Genomic DNA, 23,455 nt, shown 5'->3' with positions numbered 1-23,455 from the left:
TGAAAGTGTGCCATCTGGTGGCCATGTTGGAGAACTGTCTGAAACTGAGATCCTCCCGCTCACTACAATAACTGACTGGCTCCATCTAGGAGTCTCTATTCTGACATCAAAAGACTGGATCCACTTCATATTCCCGTTTAGTGACCTTATAAGACATACTCTTCCTCACTGAGAAGCAAAACTGCTAATTTCGAACATACAACATGTTCTACTGTGCATAGAACAAGACTGTTTAAGCTTACAGTATCCATCAGTATTTCCTCAAATCTTTTGTGGTGATGACTATCTGACCCAAACAGTAAAAATTCCCACGCGAGAAGCAAACCCCCAAAACAAAGAGCCAGCTCAATAAAGATCCATCCTCTCCCCTCTCTCTGTTACAAGCACTTCAAGTTCTTCTAATGTCCCTGACGTGTCCTGTCCCCCTCCTCCTCCCTCTCTTCCAGTCTCATCCAGACCAGCAGAATCCTCCTCTGTCCTTTCTTCCCACATCCAAACACACACACACACACACCAACTACCTAAATCTACTCTTTCAAGTGTTGTTATGGCAACATGGAACTTAACTTCAGTGAATCAAACAGTGTTGCAGATCGATAATGAGAGTCCCAGTGCTCCTGTCTCTCCACATATTAAATGACATGTCAGTGGTTTACCTGCACCACTCCAGGGCCAGCTGGGCCCCGGTCCTCTGTAGCAGCTTGTAGACAGGCTCATCTCTCCCTCCTTCCCTCCCTCCCTCCTGCTGATTCACACCCCATCTCTCAACAGAGGAGTAGGTCCAACAAGAGGAACCTTCCAGAAGGAAAGAGCTCAGCTCACAACAAGGCTGTAACAGTTATGGTACACACCTACACACAGATATCATTCAGCATCCGTCCGTCCGTCAGATTCGGCATGCATTAGAAGCCTCGTGTTAAATAAATCATTGGGTGTTCTTGTTGCAAATGAGCTGTAGAAATCAGTGGCGTCACGCGAGGAGAGCTCCATAGGATCCAGTCTACCTATGTAGAGTCGGACTGATTGGTTTTGGAGGCAGCGTTAATGAGGTGTCTGAAATGGAAAGGGTCCTGCGTTGCTACGTAGCACACTGCCTGACTGCGCTACCACCAAGCACCATAGGCTATTTGAAATTAGAATCTAGCGGTGGGGGAGCCCAAGATAACCACAGTAATTAGCTGGACTCCAATGGAACCAGCTACAGGGCAGACGGGTGGATGGAGGGGCAGGGTAGCTGAAAGTAGCAAGCTAAGGGCTTCACATTTGTATACAGAGAGTCAAGTCTGCTCTGCTCATTAAGTGAAACCAAAAAATAGAGGGAGAAAAAAAACATCAATTAAAAACCTCTGCTTGAGCTTCAGTCCAGGGTGAAAGAGAAAGAGAATAAGAGAGAGTGAGCAAGAAGGAGAGAGAGAGCCCTCAAAAGAGAGAGAGAGAGTGAGAGAGAGAGAGATGTGAGGTGGTATGGGGAGTTGGGTGGTGACACAGCTGCTGCCTGACTGGCTGGTTGGCTCGCTGGCTGGCTGACAGGATAATCGGCTGGCTGGCCGGCCTCTGGTTTGGGGACGAGCGCTGTCTATGTGTGTTTAGAGGAAAACACTTCCTTTATGCCCAAATATTATGGCGCGTCTCTTTACTTTGGTCATTGAGAGAATTATGGAAACAAATGGCCTTTTTCTTCTGACCTTTATAATAGGTAGAGTTGAAGTCAGAAGTTTACATACACTTAGGTTGGAGTCATTAAAACTCATTTTTCAAACACTCCACAAATGTCTTGTTAACAAACTATAGTTTTGGCAAGTTGGTTAGGACATCTACTTTGTGCATGACACAAGTCATTTTTCCAACAATTGTTTACAGACAGATTATTTATCTTATAATTCACTGTATCACAATTCCAGTGGGTCAGAAGTTTACATACACTAAATTGACTGTGCCTATAAACAGCTTGGAAAATTCCAGAAAATGATGTCATGGCTTTAGAAGCTTCTGATAGGCTCATTGACATAATTTGAGTCAATTGGAGGTGTACCTGTGGATGTATTCCAAGTCAAAAGAAATCAGCCAAGACCTCAGAAAAACAATTGTAGACCTCCACAAGTCTGGTTCATCCTTGGGAGCAATTTCCAAATGCCTGAAGGTACCACGTTCATCTGTACAAACAATAGTACATAAGTATAAACACCATGGGACCACGCAGCCGTCATACCGCTCAGGAAGGAGACGTGTTCTGTCTCCTAGAGATGAACGTACTTTGGTGCGAAAAGTGCAAATCAATCCCAGAACAACAGCAAAGGACCTTGTGAAGATGTTGGAGGAAACATGTACAAATCTATATCCACAGTATAACGAGTCCCATATCGACATAACCTGAAAGGCCGCTCAGCAAGGAAGAAGCCACTGCGCCAAAACCGCCATAAAAAATCCAGACTACGGTTTGCAACTGCACATGGGGACAAAGATCGTACTTTTTGGAGAAATGTCCTCTGGTCTGATGAAACAAAAATAGAACTGTTTGGCCATTATGACCATTGTTATGTTTGGAGGAAAGAGGGGGAGGCTTGCAAGCTGAAGAACACCATCCCAACTGTGAAGCACGGGGATGCAGCATCATGTTGTGGGGGTGCTTTGCTGCAGGAGGGACTGGTGCACTTCACAAAATAGATGGCATCTCGCGGAAGGAAAATTATGTGGATATATTGAGGCAACATCTCAAGACAGTCAGGAAGTTAAAGCTTGGACGCAAATGGGTCTTCCAAATGGACAATGACCCCATGCTTATTTCCAGAGTTGTGGCAAAATAGCTTACGGACAACAAAGTCAAGGTATTGGGGCGGCCATCGCAAGGCTCTGACCTCAATCCTATAGAAAATCTATGGGCAGAACTGAAAAAGCGTGTGCGAGCAAGGAGGCCTACAAACCTGACTCAGTTACACCAGCTCTGTCAGGAAGAATGGGCCAAAATTCACCCAACCTATTGTGGGAAGCTTGTGGAAGGCTACCCGAAATGTTTGACCCAAGTTAAACAATTTAAAGGCAATGCTACCAAATACTAATTGAGTGTTTGTACATTTCTGACCCACTGGGAATGTGATGAAAGAAATATAAGCTGAAATAAATCATTCTCTCTACTATTATTATGACATTTCAAATTTTTAAAATAAAGTGGTGATCCTTTTACTAGGATTAAATGTCAGGAATTGTGAAAAACTGAGTTTAAAAGTATTTGGCTAAGGTGTATGTAAACTTCTGACTTCAACTCAGCAGGAGATAGAGAGAGTAGAGTAGGGGAAGGGTAATGTTACAGAGCCTAACTAGTGATAGATACCCATGTCCACAATGTTGAATGCTGTCATATTGCAACGTTTGGACTGGAGGGTCTTTGTCAGGTAGCCTAGCGGTTAAGAGTGTTTAGCCAGTAACTGAAAGGTCATTAGTTCGAATCCCCGAGCTGACTAGGTGAAAAATCTGTCGATGTCCCCTTGAGGAAGGCACTTAACCCTAATTGCTCCTGTAAGTTGCTCTAGGTAAGAGTGTTTGCTAAATGACTCAAATGTCAGGCTAGTTTCTCACTACAGATATCCAGGATCAACCACATGATTAAAACATAACTTGTCATTTAGCAGATGCTCTTAACCAGTGACTTACAGGAGCAATTAGGGTCAAGTGCCTTATTCAAGGACACATCAAATGATCCTTCACCTAGTCGGCTCGGGGATTTGACCCAACGGCTTTTCAGTTACTGGCCCAACCTCTCTTAACCGCTAGGCTACCTGCCTACCTCCCTGACTTTAGCTTAAGGTAAAGCTATGTGGTTATTCCATATGGTTCATCTATGTGGTGACAAAAATAGAAGAGTCAATTAGTCATGTAAAGGTCAAGGTGTTAAAAGAGACTAACATCCACACCCTTCCATCTGCGTCTTCTACTCTCACTATTACTTTGTTTCCTACCTCCATTCTCTCTCTGTCTCCCCCTCATCCCGCTCCTGCTCTCCTAGGCGCTTCCAAATCTTCTCAATCTAATAATCAATAAAGTTAGTTATTAGTATTAAGTTTGTTTCATGTATAAATTACATGAAATGGCATAGGAACATTTGAGACCTACAAAACACGCGTTTCCTTGTATTTAAAAGTAAGAGGTTGTGATATTTCACAAAAGTTTTATTCAAAATGTGACAAATGTGTTGATGAAACAAAGAGGTTGGTTCCTTCCCCCCCTCTGATGCTGGGCAGTGTGTTACCGCCTGTCCGAATGATGATGCTGGGCAGTGTTACCACCTGTCAGAATGATGATGCTGGGCAGTGTGTTACCACCTGTCAGAATGACTTAAGGCAATGCGAGGAAGATCTGCCCTTGGGTCCCAGCTCTGAGAAGGGTCAGCTGGTCATAGTTTGATCTCTGATTCTCCATCCTAGAACTACAAGGCTTGCTGCGTGTTGCATCTCTCCCCTGTGGTATGACTCCCATTTTCTGAGCCCATTTGCATCGCAAGCAGCCATCTGGCACATGCATAGACACTGTACCAGCACTTACACACAAAATGCATGTAGACACACACACACACACACACACACACGCATGCACATGTGCACAAACAGACGCACACACACATTAGCCTCCACAAACAACACAGAGGTCTTTGTATAGCAGCCCTGGCATCTGCTCATAGAAGGAGGGTGATACAGAGCAAGTAGAGTGGGTATTGGCTGTGCAGGGTGAGTAGAGGGGGTATTGACTGTACAGGGTGAGTAGAGGGGGTATTGGCTGTGCAGGGTGAGTAGAGGGGGTATTGACTGTACATGGTGAGTAGAGGGGGTATTGACTGTGTAGGGTGAGTAGAGGGGGTATTGACTGTACAGGGTGAGTAGAGGGGGTATTGGCTGTGCAGGGGGAGTAGAGGGGGTATTGGCTGTGCAGGGTGAGTAGAGGGGGTATTGACTGTGCAGGGTGAGTAGAGGGGATATTGGCTGTGCAGGGTGAGTAGAGGGGGTATTGGCTGTGCAGGGTGAGTAGAGGGGGTATTGGCTGTACAGGGTGAGTAGAGGGGGTATTGGGTGTGCAGGGTGAGTAGAGGGGGTATTGGCTGTGTAGGGTGAGTAGAGGGGGTATTGACTGTACAGGGTGAGTAGAGGGGGTATTGGCTGTGCAGGGTGAGTAGAGGGAGTATTGGCTGTACAGGGTGAGTAGAGGGGGTATTGACTGTGCAGGGTGAGTAGAGGGGGTATTGGCTGTGCAGGGTGAGTAGAGGGGGTATTGGCTGTGCAGGGTGAGTAGAGGGGGTATTGGCTGTACAGGGTGAGTAGAGGGGGGTATTGGCTGTACAGGGTGAGTAGAGGGGGTACTGGCTGTGCAGGGTGAGTAGAGGGGGTATTGGCTATGTAGGGTGAGTAGAGGGGGTATTGACTGTACAGGGTGAGTAGAGGGGGTATTGACTGTACAGGGTGAGTAGAGGGGGTATTGGCTATACAGGGTGAGTAGAGGGGGTATTGGCTGTACAGGGTGAGTAGAGGGGGTATTGGCTGTACAGGGTGAGTAGAGGGGGTATTGGCTATACAGGGTGAGTAGAGGGGGTATTGGCTGTACAGGGTGAGTAGAGGGGGTATTGACTGTACAGGGTGAGTAGAGGGGGTATTGGCTGTGCAGGGTGAGTAGAGGGGGTATTGGCTGTGCAGGGTGAGTAGAGGGGGTATTGGCTGTACAGGGTGAGTAGAGGGGGTATTGGGTGTGCAAGGTGAGTAGAGGGGGTATTGGCTGTGTAGGGTGAGTAGAGGGGGTATTGACTGTACAGGGTGAGTAGAGGGGGTATTGACTGTGCAGGGTGAGTAGAGGGGGTATTGGCTGTGCAGGGTGAGTAGAGGGGGTATTGGCTGTGCAGGGTGAGTAGAGGGGGTATTGGCTGTACAGGGTGACTAGAGGGGGTATTGGCTGTACAGGGTGAGTAGAGGGGGTACTGGCTGTGCAGGGTGAGTAGAGGGGGTATTGGCTATGTAGGGTGAGTAGAGGGGGTATTGACTGTACAGGGTGAGTAGAGGGGTTATTGACTGTACAGGGTGAGTAGAGGGGGTATTGGCTATACAGGGTGAGTAGAGGGGGTATTGGCTGTACAGGGTGAGTAGAGGGGGTATTGGCTGTACAGGGTGAGTAGTGGGGGTATTGGCTGTACAGGGTGAGTAGAGGGGGTATTGGCTGTACAGGGTGAGTAGAGGGGGTATTGACTGTACAGGGTGAGTAGAGGGGGTATTGGCTGAACAGGGTGAGTAGAGGGGGTATTGGCTGTGTTGGGAAGAGAAGGTGGTGGGTTAGGTTGGAGCTGAACCAAGAGTCAGGAGGTGTGACAGGTTAGACAGAGAGACAGGGGTGAGAAAAGATTGGCCTCGTGAGGGGTAGTCATTCTGTGCCATTTGGTAAGGAGCCCAGGAGTGGTACACTCAACTCAATGGAGGACTGTTAGCTGACTGAAGGCAGACCCAGCACTAACCCCACCATGTCATTATGATGTTTCTCCATAGTTACTGCATCAATGATGAAATGTTTCCCTTTAATCAGAATGAAACCTACTACCTAGGCACCCACAAACACACACTCCCTCCCTCTGGTTTCTGAGTGTCCACATGTTATTTCAATGAACAGTCACTTCTTTGCTTGCCAAGATGCATAAATTGTTGCAAGCTGTCCCTCCCGGAAGACTTTTATTAATTGTAGAGTCGCCGCCTCAAAAAACCTTTGTTTACTTTTGCAAGTGACACTGGTTTCCCTGGAGACTAACTGGATCCCACCAACCAAAAACACACTGTGGCTTTTAATTGCGGTCCTATTCCTACTGAGAGGTGGCGAGGACGAGGACACTTCACAACTTCATTAGAAGATGCAGACAGCCACACATGGTACTCAGTCAGCAGGCTTTTGATTCAGGACACATTTTAAAAAGTGTCACTGTCACTGAAAAAAAGGTGAGAATGTAAGCAAGCAAAGATAAGAGCTTGTTATCATTTCTGGTTAATTAAAGCACCAGCTTAGATTGAAACATCCGGTTTCCCTGCTTTCCCATGAAGTGATTCACAATAACCCTGTAAAAATGACACAGGAGGAGAGTCAAACATGACTTGAATTAAACTACAGACAGCTACTGCATTACTTCTCATAGAATACAATGTCAACAAATTAACTGTCCTTTTTTATTATCCCTTCACTATGAATGATTGAAAATGACTAATGCATCCAGCCATGTGTCTGTGTGCACGTGTGTGTTCAACAGTGCATGAGTGTGTGGTCCACAGATTGTGTGCAGCCCTCCAGCAGTATCACCACAGTGTGTGTGTGTGTGTGCTAAACCTCTGCTCAGTGTGTAGTGTTAATGTCTGACAGTGAGTGACTGGAGAGAGAGAGCCCTATGGAGCTGAATCTCCACATTAAACACCACCTGCTCCTGACAGATACATACAACACAGCACTGCGTCACACTCACAAACACACACAACTTGCCTCTGGAGTGTAGTTCCACCAACCCTAATCATACACATTTGTAGCCAGGCATAATGCAGATCCACACACACACACTCTCCACACACACACACATCCACACACACACACACACACACACTGATCTGAGCAGTCCTCCAACAAAACAAACAGGAATCTAGTTATCAACATTCCATTTTGTTGAATTGCTTTCCATTCTGATTGTCATTCTCCCTCAGATAGATACCGTGTTCTCTATGTTCCATAGGGAGGATTACAGATAATGGCTGTCATATTCATACAAAGCAGAGCCACCAACTGTGCCTCTGTCACATGTGAGGTAAAGACAGAAGGAAAGTCTCTAATGTGGGAGTGACCTGAATTGTAAAACACACACACACAGACACAACGGATAATCTCCCTACCGCATGCTGCAGTATTGTCTCCATGAATGGTTTGAATGAGAAGCCACATAGAATAAATATCAAAATGACATGTCATAGAACTAATATATATGCAACTAAGAAGTAAAATGGGTGAAGATTTCTATACGATTTTTTTGTAGATTAATACCGGTAACTTTTTGATCTACCTTTACAGTTTAGCTTTACTCTGCTAACATGCTGACCAGACCGGACTCGTCGTGTGCGCGAGCGTCGCAAAATAAACACAGAAATCCATGATATTCAATTATTGCACCCACACTGCTGGCGCGCGCCAACGAGCGTCTGCGATGCCAAGGGCTAAAATAGAACTCCTTTCTATTTCTGACACAGATCGCGCTTGTAGAAGCAGGTGCCATCTCCTCATTGGTTATACCCACGTGGGTGATTGAAAGACAAACTGTTTCGCCGGTCGTCGTGATAATACTATGAAAGTTTAGATGCCAATCACAATATAAGTTCAAAGATGAAAAAGCCTGGAAGGAGGAGAGATGACTAGAAACGATTCGGTTTGCCGTTTTATGTGTGGATTCATTGTCGGAGTAGAGGACCTTGTGCATTTCAGGTAAAATAACAACTCAATGTTTATAACCCAGGACAAATTAGCTAGCAACAGCAAGCTAGCTAAATAGGACAAATTAGCTAGCAAGTGCAAGCTAACTAGCTAAATTGCCATACATGCTTTTGGACCTGTCCCCAAATTAATGTCATTGGTTCAGAGTTTGTTTTGATATTTTTACCTGCGTGTCGTGATCGCGTTTGGTGTCGGGGGACAAAATAAATGTATGCATGATAGAGCACGATGGCACACGATGGCACACGCGCGCAGCCGGTTTCGTTCCGTGTCAGTGTCCTGTGTCCTACCAACACTGCACAAAGACATTGGACTATGAGAGAGGGGATACATTGTCAAGTATGTACAGTTGTCAACATTTTAAAGACAAATTAGCACATAAAAAAACTCCCTGATTTAAAGTTATTTAATATCCATGAATGCATAACCACCATAAATATTTATGAACAGATTAATATTTCAGATATTTCCTATGGACGAATTAGGTTGCTCTTTCTGCTAATCAATAATTTTGAGGTGATTGTCATTGACGGATAACGTCAACAACGTCCAGACAAAAGACTGCAGGAAAAATAAAGTTACACTCCACAACATGGAGCTTGATCATCACTCGGTCTACAGAGTACATGCCAGCAATCAATGCTCCTGTGAACAACATTCTTCTGATGGATCTAGCCACAAAGTGGAGAACAAATGTTTTAAAATACACATAGGCCAGGGATATTCTCCTAAATGTATTTAATAGGCAGTAGCAATGTTTCATTCCAAAGGTACCAATTCTGCTGATGACAATAAGACAAGCAGCAGTGAAAATCACATAAGATATACCTGTGGGGCAGCTAGTTAGCTTAAATGATTGAGATGTGGGGAGTATTTGGGGAGAAGTGGTTCTTTGAACAGCACAGGGCAGATGAAGGGAAATGTATTGCGACTTTCAGTAGTCAACTGAGAGGGCATCGCCACTCTAGAGCTGTAGTGTTGATGTGGATGTTTTCACCATAAAGAGGCAACACAGACACCAAGCCAAAACCATCTCAGCGCTTGATGTCTAGTCTGCCACTAAGGGATAGATACTAATGACACAACACAAATTCTCCAAATTGAAAAATAAACATGACATTGGTGGGTTTAGGAAATGTAGTGGGAGGAACAATTGTTACAATATCTAAGATATTTCTGCTGAATTTCATACAGGAAGGTATAATACACACTACCGTTCAAAAGTTTGGGGTCACTTAGAAATGTCCTTGTTTTTGGAAGAAAAGCACATTTTTGGTCCGTTAAAATAGCATCAAATGATCAGAAATACAGTGTGGACATTGTTAATGTTGTAAATGACTATTGAAGCTGGAAACGGCTGATTTTTAATGGAATATCTACATAGGCCTATTATCAGCAACCATCACTCCTGTGTTCCAATGGCAAGTTGTGTTAGCTAATCCAAGTTTATCATTTTAAAAGGCTAATTGATCAGTAGAAAACCCTTTTGCAATTATGTAAGCACAGCTGGAAACTTATTCTGATTAAAGAAGAAATAAAACTGGCCATCTTTAGACTAGTTGAGTATCTGGAGCATCAGCATTTATGGGTTTGATTACAGACTCAAAATGGCCAGAAACAAAGAACTTTCTTCTGAAACTCGTCAGTCTATTCTTGTTCTGAGAAATTAAAGCTATTGCATGTGGGAAATCGCCAAGAAACTGAAGATCTCGTACAACGCTGTGTACTACTCCCTTCACAGGACAGTGCAAACTGTCTCTAACCAGAATTTAAAGAGGAGTGGGAGGCCCCGATATAATAGATAGTACCCGCAAAACACCAGTTGGCCTTCCAGGCAATTGCAAAGAAAAAGCCATATCTCAAACTGGCCAATAAAAAGAAAAGATTAAGATGGGCAAAATAACACAGACACTGGACAGAGGAACTCTGCCTAGAAGGTCAACATCCCGGAGTCGCCTCTTCATTGTTGACGTTGAGACTGGTGTTTCAAACTAAACTGTCCTCTTGCTCAGTTGTGCACCGGGGCCTCCCACTTCTCTTTCTATTCTGGTTAGAGCCAGTTTGTGCTGTCCTTTGAAGGGAGTAGTACATAGAGTTGTACGAGATCTTCAGTTTCTTGGCAATTTCTCGCATGAAATATGCTTCATTTCTCATAACAAGAATAGACTGACAAGTTTCAGAATAAAAGGTATTTGTTTCTGGACATTTTGAGCCTGGACATTGTGAACCCACAATGCTGATGCTCCGGATACTCAGCTAGTCTAAAGGCCAGTTTTATTGCTTCTATAATCAGAACAACAGTTTTCAGCTGTGCTAACATAATTGCAAAAGTGTTTTCTAATAATCAATTAGCCTTTTAAAATGATAAACTTGGATTAGCTAACACAACGTGCCATTGGAACACAGGAGTGATGGTTGTTGTTAATGGGCCTCTGTATGCCTATGTAGATCTTCCATAAAAATCTGCAATTTCCAGCTACAATAGTAATTTACAACATTAACAATGTCCACACTGTATTTCGGATCAATTTGATGTTATTTTAATGGACAAAAAATGTGCTTTTCTTCCAAAAACAAGGACATTTCTAAGTGACCCCAAACTTTTGAATGGTAGTGTATATATGACAGTATAAAATGACAGTATAAAATAAAAAAATAAATGGTGTGAAATTTCCTACTTTATCATTTGAGATATGACTAATGGTGAGGTCAATATGCAAGATGAGAGAGAAGATTAGTTTGGACCTTGACTGTGACCTTCTGCAGTTTGAAAATGAAAATGTGTGCAGAGAGGAGGAGGCTGTTGGGGAGCCATTTCTTGTCATTATGTTGTTTCCAGTTCTGAAGGTGGTTATTCATTTGATTTCTTTATGATTCACAATCTGCTCTTTTGAAATATGCCATATGCTCAAAGCAATTCAAGGATGACGAATGTCAGAATCAGTACAATAAAAATGGCCTAAATTAGCTTGATTTACAGCCTGTACCTCCCAGCAGTCAGCCCTCTCTCCCTCAACCATGATAAAATCCCCTAGCCTTGGCAAACAACAGCCTGCCTGCCAGCCAGCCAGCAACACAGGACCAACACACACACACTTACCTTTTTCAATCAATCCAGAGTTAGCCAGATAAAAACAGAGTGCAGATAAAAACACAGTATGGAAAATGTAGAACAAACGGGCAGTGTAGTACATATTTATTAGCATTGGAGGGAGAGAAATCAATATCAGGGCCCAAATCAGTTGGTTTTAATCATGAACAAACATATTGACTTAACACAATATGGCCAGTTTTATCTATCACTAATAAAAATTCATTGAGACAAGGCGCCTATAAAGGCTGTATAAAACAGAAGAGGAATCTTTATCTATATCTTGCAATGTTCTATTGCTCTCTCCTATCGCTCTGACTCTCTCTGTGTTTCCCGTTCCCTCTTTCTATGTCTCTTTCCCTCAGTGTCCTTCCTTCCATGCCTCTGAGGGAAGGAGCACCTGAAGGACAGAAGACAAGTGTGTCTGAGACCTCATATCAGAAAACATGTTGCCCTGTGCATTTCTCATCAATTCATTTGGCTGCAGTCTAGTCATTAACACTAGAATAGCCGGACATCAAGCATCCCCCTTTGAGAGGATTCCTTTTGACTCAAACATTCGAAAAGTCTAATAAATACATTTCCTATATACTTTCGGTAAGAATTACACCTTGGTTGTGTTTATGAAGATCTTGGGAACATCAGAATACGAAAACAATTATTATTTAAAAGAACACAATTGCATTTTCATTAGATTATGTTACTATCGGCTATCTGTTGTCACGTGCTCATGTGAGGAGCGAATGGAACAGTGGTTATTCTTGGAAAAGTGTATATTTTGAAATAGAGCTCATCTCTTCAATTTTGAGAGTTATTTGGCAATGGTAAGGGTATTTGAAACCTCCAAATCTACTTTTTCTGATAATATATAGAAATAGAAATAAAGCTCTCTGGAAATCAGGATGCTAGCTATGGTCTGTGGGTCAGGGGATGGGTGGAGAGGAAGAGAGGTCCCCCCTCACTCACACACACCCCCTCTCCTAGGGCCCGGCCCAAGGAGAATGTGATTACAAGCCAGTGGGCCAGCCCTCCTCTAGGGTGTACAGTACCACCATCACTGGTGTACCTCTCCAATGGCGTACATCATCAATGTTTTTATTTATTTTTTATAATTCGATTTGACAATAACCTTCCAAAAAGTAATTCCTAAACCTTTTTCATTTCCATATGTACAGTTGTATGAAAAAGTTTGGGCACCCCTCTGAGGCTGCATAATAATTTACTCTGTCGTCACAGAAAATGATCAGTGGCATGCCATTCATTTTCTAATAAAAGCTGAGTACTGGGGTATTGTCCAGACAAAGATTTTTAGTGTAGCAATATTAAGTTGTATGAAATTAAATCAGATGTGAAAAATAGGCTATGCAAAAATGTGGGCACCCTTGTCATTCTGTTGATTTGAATACCTGTAACTACTCTGCACTGATTATTTGGAACACACGATTGGTTTGGTGAGCTCATTAAGCCTTCAACTTCATAGACAAGTGCATCCAATCATGAGAAAAGGTATTTAAGGTGGCCAATTGCAAGTTGTTGTTCTCTTTGACTCTCATCTGAAGAGTGGCAACATGGGGGCCTCAAAACAACTCTCAAATGACCTGAAAACAAATATTGTTCAACATTATGGTTTAGAGGAAGGCTACAAAAAGCTATTGGAGAGATTTAAGCTGTCAGTGTCCACTGTGAGGAACATAGTGAGGAAATGGAAGACCACAGGCACAGTTCTTGTTAAGGCCAGAAGTGGCAGGCCAAGTAAAATATCGGAGAGGCAAATGCGAAGGATGGTGAGAACGGTCAAAAACAGCCCACAGACCACCTCCAAAGACCTACAACATCATCTTGCTGCAGATGGTGTCACTGTGCATCGTTCAACAATTCAGCGCACTTTGCACAAGGAGAAGCTGTATGGGAGAGTGATGCGGAAGAAACCTTTTCTGCACACACGCCACAAACAGAGTCACTTGAGGTATGCAAACGCACATTTGGACAAGCCAGCTTCATTTTGGAATAAGGTGCTGTGGACTGATGAAACAAAGATTGAGTTATTTGGTCATAACAAGGGACGTTATGCACGGTGGCAAAAGAACACAGCGTTCCAAGAAAAACACTTGCTACCCACAGTAGAATTTGGTGGGGGTTCCATCATGCTGTGGTGCCGGTACTGGGAATCTTGTTAAAGTTGAGGATCACATGGATTCCACTCAATATCAGCAGATTCTTGGGAATAATGTTGAAGAATCAGTCACAAAGTTGAAGTTACGCCGGGGCTGGATATTTCAACAAGACAACGACCCAAAACACTGCTAAAAATCTACACAGGCATTTATGCAGAGGAACAAGTACAATGTTCTGGAAAGGCCATCCCAGTCCCCAGACCTGAATATCATTGAGAATCTGTGGGATGATTTGAAGCGCGCTGTCCATGCTCGGCAACCATCAAACCTAAATGAACTGGAGATGTTTTGTAAGGAGGAATGGTCCAAAATACCTTCATCCAGAATCCAGACACTCATTAGAGGCTATGGGAAGCGTCTAGAGGCTGTTATTTTTAGCAAAAGGAGGCTCTACTAAATATTGATGTGATTTTTCTATTGGGGTGCCCAAATTTATGCACCTGTCTAATTTTGTTTTGATGCATATTGCACATTTTCTGTTAATCCAATAAACCTAATTTCACTACTGAAATATTACTGTGTCCATCAGTTATTTGATAGATCAAAATGAAATTTCTGATCCAAACACCCATTTATCAATGGAAATCATGGAAATTGTCAGGGGTTCCCAAACTTTTTCATACGACTGTACTAGGAAGTGTTTGTTTCTTGGGCTTCACGAATGTGGCTGATCAAAGTGCCTCAGGCTACAATTTGTATTTATTTAACCGTTATTTAAACAGGGTAATATACAAATATACAATACAATTGCACCAGTGCAATGAAGAGGTTACTTAGGTGTTCAAAAGCGCTTATCAGATCGAGAGCCTAATACTTCTTAGGTCATTTTTTATTAGTTTAAGTTAAGAAAACAATCTCTCTTCAGAAGTGACAGTAACAGGGATGGTTAAACACAGTAACATCGGGAAAACTGGGCAGAAGGGAGTGGTGTTTAAAATAGCCTAAGCAGTTGTGTAACATCTTAAATGAAACCTCTCATTCGTCTTAAATCGCCGGCGTCAAAACGTTACAGAAACAGATGAACTGTATAGGGAGCTCTGGGGACAGGTCGTCTGGATACTGGACAGACAAATTGGCAGATACAAACAGATTATCATCTTTAGCGGACAACACTTCTTGAGGGCTCAAACAAAAATGCGTTATGCAACCTCGTTCATACTGATGAACCAGCAAATGAGTTGTGTGGTTGCAATATCTACAATCTTTGGTATTATGTTACTTGGCATCCACCATTCACGACAAAGCTTAAATTGTGTGCAGTGCAATGGACAGATAATGCACAACGTCTCAGAAAAGACGGTCTAGGTTGTAAATATACAAAACAGTCAGGTCTGCAACCTGGACCTACAGGCCATGGGGAAAACATTTGGTGACGCAGTCGCATACTGTAGCTACTATAACCCAGTCATATACTGTAGCTACAATAGCCCAGTCACATACTGTAGCTACTAAAACCCAGTCACATACTGTAGCTACTATAGCCCAGTCACATACTGTAGCTACTAAAACCCAGTCACATACTGTAGCTACTATAGCCCAGTCACATACTGTAGCTACTATAACCCAGTCACATACTGTAGCTACAATAGCCCAGTCACATACTGTAGCTACTAAAACCCAGTCACATACTGTAGCTACTATAGCCCAGTCACATACTGTAGCTACAATAGCCCAGTCACATACTGTAGCTACTATAGCCCAGTCACATACTGTAGCTACTATAGCCCAGTCACATACTGTAGCTACTATAGCCCAGTCACATTCTGTAGCTACAATAGCCCAGTCACATACTGTAGCTACTATAGCCCAGTCACATACTGTAGCTACTATAGCCCAGTCACATACTGTCCACTACTATAGCCCAGTCACATACTGTAGCTACAATAGCCCAGTCACATACTGTAGCTACTATAGCCCAGTCACATACTGTAGCTACTATAGCCCAGTCACATACTGTAGCTACAATAGCCCAGTCACATACTGTCCACTACTATAGCCCAGTCACATACTGTAGCTACTATAGCCCAGTCACATACTGTAGCTACAATAGCCCAGTCACATACTGTCCACTACTATAGCCCAGTCACATACTGTCCACTACTATAGCCCAGTCACATACTGTAGCTACTATAGCCCAGTCACATACTGTAGCTACTATAGCCCAGTCACATACTGTAGCTACTATAACCCAGTCACATACTGTAGCTACTATAGCCCAGTCACATACTGTAGCTACTATAGCCCAGTCACATACTGTAGCTACAATAGCCCAGTCACATACTGTAGCTACTAAAACCCAGTCACATACTGTAGCTACTATAACCCAGTCACATACTGTAGCTACTGTAGCCCAGTCACATACTGTAGCTACTATAGCCCAGTCACATACTGTAGCTACAATAGCCCAGTCACATACTGTAGCTACTAAAACCCAGTCACATACTGTAGCTACTATAGCCCAGTCACATACTGTAGCTACAATAGCCCAGTCACATACTGTAGCTACTATAGCCCAGTCACATACTGTAGCTACTATAGCCCAGTCACATACTGTCCACTACTATAGCCCAGTCACATACTGTAGCTACAATAGCCCAGTCACATACTGTAGCTACTAAAACCCAGTCACATACTGTAGCTACTATAGCCCAGTCACATACTGTAGCTACAATAGCCCAGTCACATACTTTAGCTACTATATCCCAGTCACATACTGTAGCTACTATAGCCCAGTCACATACTGTCCACTACTATAGCCCAGTCACATACTGTAGCTACAATAGCCCAGTCACATACTGTAGCTACTATAGCCCAGTCACATACTGTAGCTACTATAGCCCAGTCACATACTGTAGCTACAATAGCCCAGTCACATACTGTCCACTACTATAGCCCAGTCACATACTGTAGCTACTATAGCCCAGTCACATACTGTAGCTACAATAGCCCAGTCACATACTGTCCACTACTATAGCCCAGTCACATACTGTCCACTACTATAGCCCAGTCACATACTGTAGCTACTATAGCCCAGTCACATACTGTAGCTACTATAGCCCAGTCACATACTGTAGCTACTATAACCCAGTCACATACTGTAGCTACTATAGCCCAGTCACATACTGTAGCTACAATAACCCAGTCACATACTGTAGCTACTATAGCCCAGTCACATACTGTAGCTACTATAGCCCAGTCACATACTGTAGCTACAATAGCCCAGTCACATACTGTCCACTACTATAGCCCAATCACATACTGTAGCTACTATAGCCCAGTCACATACTGTAGCTACAATAGCCCAGTCACATACTGTCCACTACTATAGCCCAGTCACATACTGTAGCTACTATAGCCCAGTCACATACTGTAGCTACTATAGCCCAGTCACATACTGTCCACTACTATAGCACAGTCACATACTGTCCGCTACTATAGCCCAGTCACATACTGTAGCTACTATAGGCCAGTCACATACTGTAGCTACTATAGCCCAGTCACATACTGTCCACTACTATAGCCCAGTCACATACTGTAGCTACTATAGCCCAGTCACATACTGTAGCTACTATAGCCCAGTCACATACTGTCCACTACTATAGCCCAGTCACATACTGTAGCTACAATAGCCCAGTCACATACTGTCCACTACTATAGCCCAGTCACATACTGTCCACTACTATAGCCCAGTCACATACTGTAGCTACTATAGCCCAGTCACATACTGTAGCTACTATAGCCCAGTCACATACTGTAGCTACTATAGCCCATTCACATACTGTCTACTACTATAGCCCAGTCACATACTGTCCACTACTATAGCCCAGTCACATACTGTCCACTACTATAACCCAGTCACATACTGTAGCTACTATAGCCCAGTCACATACTGTAGCTACTATAGCCCAGTCACATACTGTAGCTACAATAACCCAGTCACATACTGTAGCTACTATAGCCCAGTCACATACTGTAGCTACTATAGCCCAGTCACATACTGTAGCTACTATAGCCCAGTCACATACTGTAGCTACTATAGCCCAGTCACATACTGTAGCTACTATAGCCCAGTCACATACTGTCCACTACTACAGCCCAGTCACATACTGTAGCTACTACAGCCCAGTCACATACTGTAGCTACTATAGCCCAGTCACATACTGTAGCTACTATAGCCCAGTCACATACTGTCCACTACTATAGCCCAGTCACATACTGTCCACTACTATAGCCCAGTCACATACTGTCCACTACTATAGCCCAGTCACATACTGTAGCTACTATAGCCCAGTAACATACTGTAGCTACTATAGCCCAGTCACATACTGTAGCTACTATAGCCCAGTCACATACTGTAGCTACTATAGCCCAGTCACATACTGTAGCTACTATAGCCCAGTCACATACTGTAGCTACTATAGCCCAGTCACATACTGTAGCTACAATAACCCAGTCACATCCTGTAGCTACTATAGCCCAGTCACATACTGTAGCTACTATAGCCCAGTCACATACTGTCCACTACTATAGCCCAGTCACATACTGTCCACTACTATAGCCCAGTCACATACTGTCCACTACTATAACCCAGTCACATACTGTAGCTACTATAGCCCAGTCACATACTGTAGCTACAATAACCCAGTCACATACTGTAGCTACTATAGCCCAGTCACATACTGTAGCTACTATAGCCCAGTCACATACTGTAGCTACTATAGCCCAGTCACATACTGTAGCTACTATAGCCCAGTCACATACTGTAGCTACTATAGCCCAGTCACATACTGTCCACTACTACAGCCCAGTCACATACTGTAGCTACTACAGCCCAGTCACATACTGTAGCTACTATAGCCCAGTCACATACTGTAGCTACTATAGCCCAGTCACATACTGTCCACTACTATAGCCCAGTCACATACTGTCCACTACTATAGCCCAGTCACATACTGTCCACTACTATAGCCCAGTCACATACTGTAGCTACTATAGCCCAGTAACATACTGTAGCTACTATAGCCCAGTCACATACTGTAGCTACTATAGCCCAGTCACATACTGTAGCTACTATAGCCCAGTCACATACTGTAGCTACTATAGCCCAGTCACATACTGTAGCTACTATAGCCCAGTCACATACTGTAGCTACAATAACCCAGTCACATCCTGTAGCTACTATAGCCCAGTCACATACTGTAGCTACTATAGCCCAGTCACATACTGTAGCTACTATAGCCCAGTCACATACTGTAGCTACTATAGCCCAGTCACATACTGTAGCTACTATAGCCCAGTCACATACTGTCCACTACAATAGCCCAGTCACATACTGTCCACTACTATAGCCCAGTCACATACTGTAGCTACTATAGCCCAGTCACATACTGTAGCTACAATAGCCCAGTCACATACTGTCCACTACTATAGCCCAGTCACATACTGTCCACTACTATAGCCCAGTCACATACTGTAGCTACTATAGCCCAGTCACATACTGTAGCTACTATAGCCCAGTCACATACTGTAGCTACTATAACCCAGTCACATACTGTAGCTACTATAGCCCAGTCACATACTGTAGCTACAATAACCCAGTCACATACTGTAGCTACTATAGCCCAGTCACATACTGTAGCTACTATAGCCCAGTCACATACTGTAGCTACAATAGCCCAGTCACATACTGTCCACTACTATAGCCCAGTCACATACTGTAGCTACTATAGCCCAGTCACATACTGTAGCTACTATAGCCCAGTCACATACTGTAGCTACAATAACCCAGTCACATACTGTAGCTACTATAGCCCAGTCACATACTGTAGCTACTATAGCCCAGTCACATACTGTAGCTACTATAGCCCAGTCACATACTGTAGCTACTATAGCCCAGTCACATACTGTCCACTTCTATAGCCCAGTCACATACTGTAGCTACTATAGCCCAGTCACATACTGTAGCTACAATAGCCCAGTCACATACTGTCCACTACTATAGCCCAGTCACATACTGTAGCTACTATAGCCCAGTCACATACTGTAGCTACTATAACCCAGTCACATACTGTAGCTACTATAGCCCAGTCACATACTGTAGCTACTATAACCCAGTCACATACTGTAGCTACAATAGCCCAGTCACATACTGTCCACTACTATAGCCCAGTCACATACTGTCCACTACTATAGCCCAGTCACATACTGTAGCTACTATAGCCCAGTCACATACTGTAGCTACAATAGCCCAGTCACATACTGTCCACTACTATAGCCCAGTCACATACTGTCCACTACTATAGCCCAGTCACATACTGTCCACTACTATAGCCCAGTCACATACTGTAGCTACTATAGCCCAGTCACATACTGTCCACTACTATAGCCCAGTCACATACTGTCCACTACTATAGCCCAGTCACATACTGTACCTACTATAGCCCAGTCACATACTGTCCACTACTATAGCCCAGTCACATACTGTAGCTACTATAGCCCAGTCACATACTGTCCACTACTATAGCCCAGTCACATACTGTCCACTACTATAGCCCAGTCACATACTGTCCACTACTATAGCCCAGTCACATACTGTCCACTACTATAGCCCAGTCACATACTGTCCACTACTATAGCCCAGTCACATACTGTCCACTACTATAGCCCAGTCACATACTGTCCACTACTATAGCCCAGTCACATACTGTAGCTACTATAGCCCAGTCACATACTGTAGCTACTATAGCCCAGTCACATACTGTAGCTACTATAGCCCAGTCACATACTGTCCACTACTATAGCCCAGTCACATACTGTAGCTACTATAGCCCAGTCACATACTGTAGCTACTATAGCCCAGTCACATACTGTAGCTACTATAGCCCAGTCACATACTGTAGCTACAATAACCCAGTCACATACTGTAGCTACTATAGCCCAGTCACATACTGTAGCTACTATAGCCCAGTCACATACTGTCCACTACTATAGCCCAGTCACATACTGTAGCTACTATAGCCCAGTCACATATTGTCCACTACTATAGCCCAGTCACATACTGTAGCTACAATAGCCCAGTCACATACTGTCCACTACTATAGCCCAGTCACATACTGTCCACTACTATAGCCCAGTCACATACTGTAGCTACTATAGCCCAGTCACATATTGTCCACTACTATAGCCCTGAACAAAAGAGAGAGATAAGCACAGACACAGATCAACTTTTTTGTAAGAGAAAGAGAAAAAGAGAGAAACAGAGACGCAGCAAGGAATACTTCAGGAGAATTGTTAGCCTATTACTGTATTACGCCCATAATTTGTATAATAAGTTTATAAATAGCAACTAAATATCAGTTTAATACTGTATATAGCTATAGATAGTAGGCTACACTGCATAATGAAATAATCCCTATTAAGCTAGTATATAGAGGGTGGACAACAACAACTTTCTGTCCATGACTCATGTCATGCAGGTTCTGGTAGCCTAAACAGGACAGCTGTATATTCGAGAGACAAAAATCACTTGGTAGCTGATTAGTATGCTGTTTCATCTAACATACATTTTACAATCTGCATTGTTTGAATTTCCAACTTTAATTACTGAACAAGTAATACATTATTTCCGCCAGCCAGCAGTCTAAATGTCAGCATTGTGGCACCGTGGATAGCTTTGTTAGGCTCCAAAAGTTAGGTTTAACCTGAGAAAATGACGACCAAATAGGCCAACCAATAAACAGTTATCCATTAGCTAAAGCTAAGCTAGGCCCTGGTAACACAGAAGAAGCCTATCATCGATTCCATAGGCATCCGCATAGACACGTCGCAACTTCAGCACCATGGACAGCGAACCTTATTTTTTACTTTGTGAGTGGCTGTCTGGCTGACACATTCGATTACAGGGGGGTCAAGAAAATGGCGTTACGCCAGAGACCACCATCCAGACATCATTGCAGAGCACCACCATCCAGTCAGTAACAGACATCCAGTAACAGAGATCCAGTAACACCCAGTTACAGCCAGCCAGTACCACCCAGCCAACCACCCAGTAACAGCCAGCCGGCCAGTCAGTCACCCAGCCAGCCAGCCAGCCAGCAACAGTCAGTCAATAACAGTCCATCAGTAACAGTCAGTCAGACAGCCAGCCAGTAACCATCAATAAGAGCCAGCCAGTCAGTCAGCCAGCCAGTAACAGTTAGTCAGTCAGCCAGTCAGTAACAATTAGTCAGTCAGCCAGCCAGTAACCATTAATAAGAGCCAGCCAGTCAGTCAATCAGCCAGCCAGTAACCATCAATAAGAGCCAGCCAGTCAGTCAGTCAGTAACAGCCCCTCACCTTGTAGAGATGCTGCTGCTGCTCCTCTGACATCATCAGCTCGTGGCTGTCCGTCACCACAGAGTCCATGTCCATAAGCCAATCCCAGAGCTCCTGGAAGTCAGACTCAAACTCCTGCAGACTGGAGTCCAGGAAGGAGGAAGGAGAGGTAGGAGGGGAGAAGGGAGGATGGAGGAGAGGAGGGAGGAGGGGGAAGAGGACAAGGAGAAGGAGCTGGGGTTAGAGATGACTCGGCTGTGAAATATCCTGCAGAACACAATGACTGTCACATCCTCACTACCCCCCCCCCCCCCCCCCCCCAAACGCCCATCACCTAATGTCCACCTCCTCCTCAGCTTAACCGCCAGGTTGAAAAGAGGGCTAGAAAGGCAGCAGGACTTTACAGAAGGAATATTTGACAAGCGGTGGCAATTACTGCTGGCGTAGTAGTAGAGCTCTGGGTTCAGGAGGGTGCAGGAGGAGTGAACAGGGTTAGATGCATACTGGATCTCTGACCAAGCTAGTGAGTGACACCTCTACAGCACAGAACCATCTTAATTAAACATGACATACTGGATCTCTGACCAAGCTAGTGAGTGACACCTCTACAGCAGAGAATCATCTTAATTAAACATGACTTCAACTCTGCTTCTTCCAACCCTCCACACATACCTCCCTCCCCCTTCCAACACTATCTCCCTCCCTCTGTCACAGCCCAATCTCTACTTCCCCCTCCCCAGCCTGTGACATGAAATAACATCAAATATTTATGAAATGAACAAGGGCAACTGCTCACACAAAGACATTATCGTCAGGGCTTTGGTTTTTAAGGCTCGGAGGGTGGCTACATGTTTAGACACATTAGTGGTTCAATCGTTTCGGTATTAATCTAGGCTTCTCTGGACATAGTTGTGTCAGGCTGCCGATGTCAATCCCTTCCCTTTCCCTCGCCTCACATTTACAAAGCAGTCGAATGGAAACTACTATGAATGAGATTGCATAAACAACCATCAAACTGGGAAATATGAACACAACACACACTCTCTATTTTCCTTTATAGCAGCAACAGAGTTAACACAGGAGCAGGGTTGAGTTTGGGCTTAGTACTACATACATGTCACTTCAATGAGCATGGCGGAGCTCTTTGTATGAGCCTTTTCAAGTTTACAGTTTTATTAGTCATATGTACAGGATACACATGGTATACATCGCCCAACCAAATACTTACTTGCAGGTTCCTTCTCGACAAAGCAACAACAATAAGAAATAATACAAGATAAGAATACAAACATAAAGTAAATGGCTCAGTAGAATAGAATAAACGTTTTAGCATAAGTCTAGTACAGGAAGGCACAATTTAAAGTCCAATATTTACAGGTGTATTGGGGAAGGGGGAATG

General features: G+C 43.8%; 1 protein-coding gene across 1 annotated transcript in view; it reads right to left on the bottom strand.

The window, feature by feature from the left end:
* LOC110505775 (A-kinase anchor protein 6) overlaps positions 1-23,455 on the bottom strand; it is a 238,281-nt gene that overhangs the window by 56,386 nt on the left and 158,440 nt on the right. Inside the window, exon 9 of the mRNA XM_036962725.1 lies at positions 22,078-22,198. Within this exon, the coding sequence (XP_036818620.1) occupies positions 22,078-22,198 (121 nt within the window). The remainder of the gene's footprint in view (positions 1-22,077; positions 22,199-23,455) is intronic.

This window comes from Oncorhynchus mykiss, chromosome 25, assembly GCF_013265735.2.
Source record: "Oncorhynchus mykiss isolate Arlee chromosome 25, USDA_OmykA_1.1, whole genome shotgun sequence".
Lineage (NCBI taxonomy): Eukaryota > Metazoa > Chordata > Actinopteri > Salmoniformes > Salmonidae > Oncorhynchus > Oncorhynchus mykiss.
Note: the sequence above shows the minus strand (reverse complement) of the source record. Positions and strands in the feature narration are given on the sequence as shown.